The sequence below is a fragment of the Arvicanthis niloticus genome, chromosome 6 (assembly GCF_011762505.2).
Source record: "Arvicanthis niloticus isolate mArvNil1 chromosome 6, mArvNil1.pat.X, whole genome shotgun sequence".
Lineage (NCBI taxonomy): Eukaryota > Metazoa > Chordata > Mammalia > Rodentia > Muridae > Arvicanthis > Arvicanthis niloticus.
Genome location: NC_047663.1, coordinates 49,303,960 through 49,311,859, shown reverse-complemented (window position 1 = coordinate 49,311,859; position 7,900 = coordinate 49,303,960). Strand labels below are relative to the sequence as shown.

The window sequence follows — 7,900 nt, the reverse complement described above, 5'->3', positions numbered from 1 at the left end:
TACAGCGGGAAGTACTCAGCAAAAGCGCTGCTCCAGAAGCAGTGTCTAGGATACTGAGTGGAGACAGGGAGAGGCAGGAGCACAGGACACAGTAATCTTCATGGGAGAGGGACTCCATGACCATGGCATATCTCATGAACACAGGCTGGCTGGAGGTGTGATGGTATCTGTCTCACACAGAGTGCATCCATATTAAGTTATGCAGGGAACTCTTTTAGTGCAATACTCTAGTATGTGCTCAATAAATGTTAGGTTTTTATTAGCATTCATTTTTTCTCTGAGGTGGTAAATAGCCTACTATGTTCATATCAAATACAAAAGTTTCCCAGTGGTTCCTGTAAATCCCATTTCACATTACCTGTGGGAAAAAGGAGATGTAAATTACTTCAAATAGACATGTTCACAATTTAAAATACTGAGTTTATTTTTTTTTTAAATCAGCACAGTAAAAACCGCATAACAAATGATGATACTACCAACGACAAGTGCTTCTGTTGGTTCAAGAGCACATACATGTCTAACCCCCCACACTGAAGACCCATGCATCCCTTGATGTCCTTTCTGAGGTTATATATTAAACAGAAAAATATTAAACAAGAATCAATTTTTGTGACCAAAAAGCTTATATCATCACCTGAATTTCTGGTACCTTAGAAACAATCCCAGAAGGCCACGTTGAGGTATCTGTGGTAGCCAGATTCACATTAGTCCTTGGGTGTCCTCTCCCTTTGTTCCTTACACTTCTTTCACCAAGCCTCACACAAATAACTGAGCCAAACTCTGATCCAGGAAAAGGTTTTTCAGGCAGTTGCCTTATTTTTATGCACATTTCTTTTTCTCAATTCAGAGTTCCTGAAAATCTTGGCACCAGGACCTAAGAGCCTTCAAAAGGCCACATGGGCATCTTTGGTCTTCTGAAGAGTCCAGAAGTCTTCAAGTCTTGGTTCCCTCCTCCAGATGGGATGCTCTGTGATGCAGAGAAGCTTCTGCTCTCTAGGAGAGCGAGCTGGCATGGGGAGGGCCTCTTCAAACTTCTTCTGCATTCAGAAAAACGCTTTTTATACTAGCATGTATCAAAACAGCAATACATGACTCTGAGAAACTGAGAACATGAAAGTCCCTAGGAAGTGAGCTTCGGAGAAAGGTATGCTTGGGCCTGTTTGTTCCGTGTGCCCGTGTGCTGGGCTCCCCACTTCCACTGCTGCTGAGCAGAGGCTTGGTGGCACCACCAATCTGCATTCCACGGAGCTTGCTGCTCAGGCGGGGAGACACCACCAATGACAATGTGAGGAACACACTTAACAGGAGCCAGGTGCTGAGACCAGACAGTAACGGCACTTGGGTTAGCCCTGATCCCTCCACCCCCGTGGGTTTCACAGAGACTGGAATCCCTATGTGAAATATCTTTATCCATTACCTTTCAAAACATTTTGATCTCCAACTGAGTCAGAGGAATGAACACATCATTTCAATGGGAAAATTATACATTCTGAAAATGTACCATTCTAATTGTCTCATGCTCCTCAGGCACTAATAAATGTAACCCACCTTTTTATAACTTCTAGAAGCATTGCTAAGACAAGGGGAGGGTGACTTCCCTGGCATTCCCCTTCAGTGGGCATCTGAGGACAAAGATTCCCCCATGGGCTGACAGCGGGTGGTGCTGTCCCTCCAGCAGTGATCAGAGGGCCCTGCCTGGACATCTCTCATGCAGCGGCCTCTAGGAACTCTGAGGTGAACACAGCTTCTGCATAGTCTTCACACACATCCTGCAGTTCTGCAGCCACGGCCCCCAGTGCTTCATCTACCAGCTCATCTGAAAAGCTGGAAGACAAAGGACACAGCTGAAGGCGTGGGCAGCCAAACAGAGCTGTTTAGTAGTCACGAAAACCCAGGCAATCAGCTCAGAAACTGTGTGATGATCCAGAAGCCCTAAGAGCCAAGATACTTCTGGAGAAGAAAATGAAAGTGAAGGGCCTGGCTCTCCCAGATATTAAGATGGTAGCACCTAGATCCCCAAGCCCTGCAGGAGCACCAAAACAGATAAAATGGATCTCACCCTTGAGATGGCTGACATTAGAGCAGACTGAAAATGAATGACCTGGCCACAGCCCAGCCCCAGCTCAGAGAAGAAGCATGCTTTCTCTGTGGGACAGGGCAAGGCCCTCCATATCCCAGATACCTCTACATAAACATATGCATGTATACACAACACACAGCCTTTTTTATTTGAACTGGAGAGTATGTTGAAGATCTGGAATCTCTCAAGAACTTCAGTGTGTCCTAGAAAAGACACCGTGTGGTAACATTCCTATAAACCATTGTCTAATCTTACGCACAGACTTTAGTCGAACCTTCCAGCTGTCTAAATAAGGCCCTTAAAACTTCTCAGAATCCAAGATCCAATCCAGGCTACTTAGTTGTCTGTCTTTTTAGACATCTTTTCTTTAAAATACGTTCCCCAGTCTCTCTTTCAGACCATAACAGTTTTTGGAGAGTAAAGCTTTTCCCCCTCATTTTCCTCATGTCCTGGATTGTTTAGTATTCTCTTATAATCACCATCAGCTGCATAGTTCTGGAACAGATGCAGAAGTGGGGATACTGTGTCCCCTCAGTGCTTGTTCCTTTACTGGTGACTGCTGAGTTTGGCCACTCAGATGTGGTAATGTTTACCAGGCTTCTTCCTTATAAATTGCTATTTTCCATCTATAACTAATACATAAATCATATGGAGATATTTTCAGACCCACTTGGGGTTTGTAGAGTTTCTTCTGTCTTCATGGCCTTTGTTACTATGGAGATGATAGCCACTACCTCTCTGGACATTGTTTCAGATTCATTTTCTTACTCTCCTCTCCCAAGACAGAACCTCACATGTATTAGACCACACTGCTCTGTCTTCTATGTTCCTAGTTGCCCATCTTTACTTTGCATCTTTAATTTTGCCTTCTCTCTTCTCTCTTCTCTCTCTCTCTCTCTCTCTCTCTCTCTCTCTCTCTCTCTCTCTCTCTCTCTCACACACACACACACACACACAAACACACACACCCCACAACTGGTCCACATTCCAAGCTTCCAGGTTTTCCTTCTGTTGTATCTAGTTTGCTATCAAGCCTATCCAATACATTCCTCATTTCAGAAAGTGTATTTTTTGTCCATGGATATCTGTTTGGATTTTGACGAGCTCCCAGTCCTCTGGCAAAATTCTAAGCTGAGTCTTTTATTTCTACACTCCAGGCAGCTATTTGCATCTGTAAATAGTGTCACTATCTGGACCTGCTGTGGATGTGCTGTTAGTGTTGTTTCTCTGTTGCCTGGGTATTTTCACATAAAATAGGCATTGTTTATGAACATTATAGAAGTAAACTAAGTCTCCTATGATGATACAATTTTCCTCCAGAGAAGACATGTTTGTTTACATATGGGGCCCAGGGAAGAACATCTAGAGTCACCTCAGCAAATGAGAAGATGTGACATTGAGTGGAGCCCCAACAAGGCCTGGGGATGTAGCTCAGCAGTAGTGGGTTGGCCCAAAGTGTACAAGGTCCTGGGTTCAATACCAACACCATAACCAACAAAGTGAAGAAACTTCAGCAAGGCCTCGGTCTTCTGGCCTCAGGAGGCTGTGGCAGTGCTCTCCTCCAGAGTGAACCATTCAGCACCACGCCTGGGCTGCGCTCTCTTCTCCAGGGTCCTGACCTACTTGTTCTTCATTACCTAGTTAGTATCTTGATGCCTTCAAGTGTATGCATTTTATTTTTAATCCAGCTTTTCTATTAACAGTTACCCTCAGGGGAGAAGTGGTCCAAATCACCACGCGTTGATTTCTGGAGACTGAAGTGACCACCTCGTCCTTGTGTTCCCTTCACTCTCTAAGTCCCCACTACTGCTTCTCCACCCAACTGTGAGGGAAACACAAGGGCACTTCTCACTCACTCAGCATAACAGGTGGCAGGACAGGGGCTTCCTTTCTTTACTGTGCCTCAAAGAAACATTCCTTCTGAAGCCCTCTGTCTTCCCCTTCCAGTCTACCTATGCTGATTGGCACTGTCTCTGGAAGTGGTTCTGCCATTTTTCTGGATATCCCACGTTGGAATCTAGTCCCCTGAAGTCCTAAATCTTCTTTCTTAGTGCGCATTTTGCCCAGGAAAGCACATGACCTCCAATAACTTAAGAAGAAACAGAACACGATAGCAAAAGCTCAGAAATAGATAAAACAAGAGGCATGCTTAAAACTTAAGAAAAAAAATATAAGCAATCTACTACTTTGCTCAGTGATGAAAAACACCTTGCATTTTGTACTAAAGTGGTACTCAGAGGAGGGGCCCGGGGGTGCAAGATGTGAGAACAGTAGTGCAGTCAGCAGCTAGCTGCTTGCCAAGGCCAGTGTGCCTCAGTCGTGAGGATTCTTATGGCTGTTTCCTTCCCAGCAAAACTTGAGCACTCTGAGTACAATCCTCACCATCAGCATCAAAAAATTAGCCCCAACTTGAGTATTTGTATACATTCACTGAAGCCCTAACTCCCAGTGTGATGGCCTGAGCCTAGAAGGAAATGAAGTTCAAATGAGGTCACAAGGGTGGAATCTTCATGATGGGAATGGTGCCCCAAGAGGAAGAGAGAAAGGACCTCTGTCATTAGAGGACAAGAGCAAGAAGCCAGCTGTCAGCCAGCCAGGAAGGGGACACTCACCAGACACTCCAATCTTAGATAACTCCCAGCCTCCAGACTGTGAAAAAGAGTGTCTTGTTGTTTTTAGTCCCTCAGTCTACAGTGTTTTATGGCACCCTGAGCTCAGCCTGACAGGCTTGCCTGAGAGAAGGAGACTGAAGGGCACTCCACTCCTCCAGGTGGCAAAGACCATGATGTTTTCATAGCCTCCTGCATCTGAAGAGCAGTTCACAGAGGAGGCTGCCCACCAGCCCAAGAGCAGCCACAGTGGAGCCTCAGACCCTAAAGCAAAGAATAGGACCTCAGCTGACCCTTTCTCCAGCTCCTCTTCAAGTCTAAAACTTGGTCTTTGGCCTGTGAACAGAGACAGAGATTCTACTGACCTTTCAGCTATGAGCCATGGGTTAAAGGAGCCTATAGCCTCATGAGATATGATCCGTAGGAATTGCTCAAATCGGCTACAGTAATCACCAATGCTGTGCCGCATCCTTGGTGGGACTGAGAGGGGAGTTTGGCCTTCTTTCTGATGCGGATCTTCTCTGAGGAAGGGAAGGGGGTACTCTCTTTTCCCCGATCCTTCCTCTGTTCCCATACTTTCATCCAGTGAGCTGAGAACACAAAAGGATGAAGGCATTCAAATGTGAACAAATGGTTTGTTTAAACAAAACTCAGCACCCTACCATCATTGCCCACTCCTCTTTGTAACGCAATAATCTTCCACACTGCAAGGATTCTTGCTCCATAGATGAAATAAAACTCACACTAAGTTTCAGCACAACTTGTATATGCCAGCCAGCTAAATGCTGTCAAGTGCTGGAGGCTTCCTTACAATGCAAGTGTTAGATGCCCACCATGGAACCACTGTTTTCCTGACCCATCACAGAGTTTATAAGACCTTGCTCAAAACAACTTCTGTCACGTAGGAACAAAAGGAATGCAGAATTTAACTACACCCAGTGTCACCAACCAGCAAAATTATGCAGTATCCCTGCCACTCACTTGCCATTGCAGGGCCTTTCTAACAAGATGTTCACAGCAGGGCACTTTCGAGTTGCTGTCTTGATGATCTTGATTGGATGAGAAGCCAAAGGTCCTTCACTTACTGCTGGGGTGTTCTGGTCTAGAAAGGACAGGTATAAAATGACTGTTGTCAGGAAAAATTGTCCTTCTTTTTTTTTTTTTTTTTTTTTGGTTTTTCGAGACAGGGTTTCTCTGTGTAGTCCTGGCTGTCCTGGAACTCACTCTGTAGACCAAGCTGGCCTCGAACTCAGAAATCCGCCTGCCTCTGCCTCCCAAGTGCTGGGATTAAAGGCATGCGCGACCACTGCCCGGCAAAATTGTCCTTCTTAAGAGGATGGTAGCAGCTAGTGAGCTGTGAGGAAGGAAGTCACAGGCATCTGGCTTACACATTACAACACAAGAAGTGGTGCAGAGGGGCTTCAGAGAAACAACCCCCCGCAGGCAGTCTTCAGAAGAGAGCTGCTCCCCAGCTCTATGTGAGACTCCTTGCCCAGTCCATGCAAGGCCCTAGGAGACACCATTTCACTGGTACCCAGCTGCCAGTCAAGGAGGCTGAAGTCATGAAGTTTGTTTTTTAACCTTTAAATGCTTTGATGACTGAAGAAGGAGAAAGCCACTCAGACTTGAACACTTAATTAGCTGATCTAACTTGTCTCTGGACATTGCTGCAAAAAATCTTCATGAGAGTCAAAATACTAATTTATTAACTATAACTTGCAGGCCTGAGAGCTCTCCTGAGTTTTGGGTGATTTCTAGTTCTAAATGTGTTTCAAGTGGAAGAAAAAGCACCCGTCACTCAGGTAAAGCTGTTCTAGCACCACTCTGTTTCTGAGACACATACATGCTTGAGATCATACACTTTCAGGAAAAACACTGCCAAGGGCAGCCTTTGGAAGAGCGTTACTGATACTGAGTACAATCACTTCTCAGTTATTCACAGAGGTGAGAGAAATGGATTAGACACCACATAACCCTAAGACCACTGTAAGTTTGGTTCTGTAATGCACCTGAGGCAACAAGCATGGACTCAGGATGCTGGAGTTACATGCATCCAATAACCACTTCAGCTTTAGTGTTCTAAAGAGCTCCTCTGTAAAAACATACAAAAATATTGAATTATGTGTATGTCTCTGTGTGGGTATGTGCACTGGAGTGTAGTTCCTGTAACTACTACAAGAGGGCACTGGAACTGCACTTACAAGCAGTTGAGAGCTGCCTGGTGTCAGCGCTGGGAATCAAACTCCAGTCCTCTGCAAGAGTAGTATGGTCTCTTAGATGCTAAGCAATCTCTCCAGACCCTAAAGAGTTCCTCTTAAATGTTAATGTAGCTACTACATAGAGACCGACATACAAACTAATAAAGGTTGTCCTCTTGAAAGGAAAAGACACTAAGTCCCTTTAAGTATGCAACTTTTGTGGTCCATATCCAAACCATCAGTAAAACACATCCCTTTTCTCTGTTTGTAACTCAAAAAGAAATGCTAAAATATCCACTGTCTGACTACACAAGCATTAGAAGGGTCTTTGCACAGTAGGCATGTTGCCAGCATGACTGACTGACAAATTCTCTAGGTCTCAGTGAACCTGTGAAAAGTTAAGGCACCTTGGCAAACAGCTGTAGCCTGCTAGAACGAGCTGTAAGTGTTCATAGGCAGGAACTGGGCTGGGCAAAGGGAGAGAGCCCTATAATAAAGGCTGAGTATCCCTAATTGCTCAGGACCAGAAAGGTTTCAGGTGCAGTAGTTGTTTAGATTCTGGGATTTGAGTATAAGCTTCACTGAGCATCTCAGATCGGAAAGTCCAGTATGTTAAGGCTCTGGATGTACAATGGATCTCAGCACTTTTGTATATGTCTGCTTAGCCTGTATAAGGAAAAGTACTGCAAGAGCAGAATCACACAAGCCAGGCCCAGAGCAGCAATTCAGTTACCAGCCCATGAAGCAGAAGCCAGGGTTTGTCACCTTGAATAACAACTAAATGCATGAAAACTGCAGAAAACACACAAAGAGTACAAGACTATTGTAAAAGTATCTTTTATTTGCCTGATGTAATTGTCATCCCAGGACTTATTACTGCTTCAACTGGAAGCTTCTAGTTTCCTTACAATCTAATTTAGGCCTAGAATGTTTTCAGCCTCTGAGACTTACTGCTGAATAGCTAGTTCTTTCTCAGCTCCAGCTGGCTGGTTCAACTCAGCTGTTCTAGCTCA

General features: G+C 44.8%; 1 protein-coding gene across 11 annotated transcripts in view; it reads right to left on the bottom strand.

Moving 5' to 3' along the window:
• Positions 1–399: 399 nt before the first annotated feature.
• Kiaa0753 (KIAA0753 ortholog) overlaps positions 400–7,900 on the bottom strand; it is a 47,949-nt gene continuing 40,448 nt past the window's right edge. For 6 of the 11 annotated variants that reach the window (XM_076936397.1, XM_076936393.1, XM_076936391.1 and 3 more), the window contains 3 exons: positions 5,671–5,791; positions 5,055–5,279; positions 400–4,169 (listed from right to left, as the gene is read on the bottom strand). In XM_076936397.1, coding sequence (XP_076792512.1) covers positions 3,974–4,169; positions 5,055–5,279; positions 5,671–5,791 — 542 coding nt within the window. In that variant the 3' untranslated portion in view covers positions 400–3,973. Of the gene's footprint in view, positions 4,170–5,054; positions 5,280–5,670; positions 5,792–7,900 lie in introns of those variants that run through there. The other 5 variants (XM_076936396.1, XM_076936398.1, XM_034507651.3 and 2 more) reach the window with 3 other exon arrangements.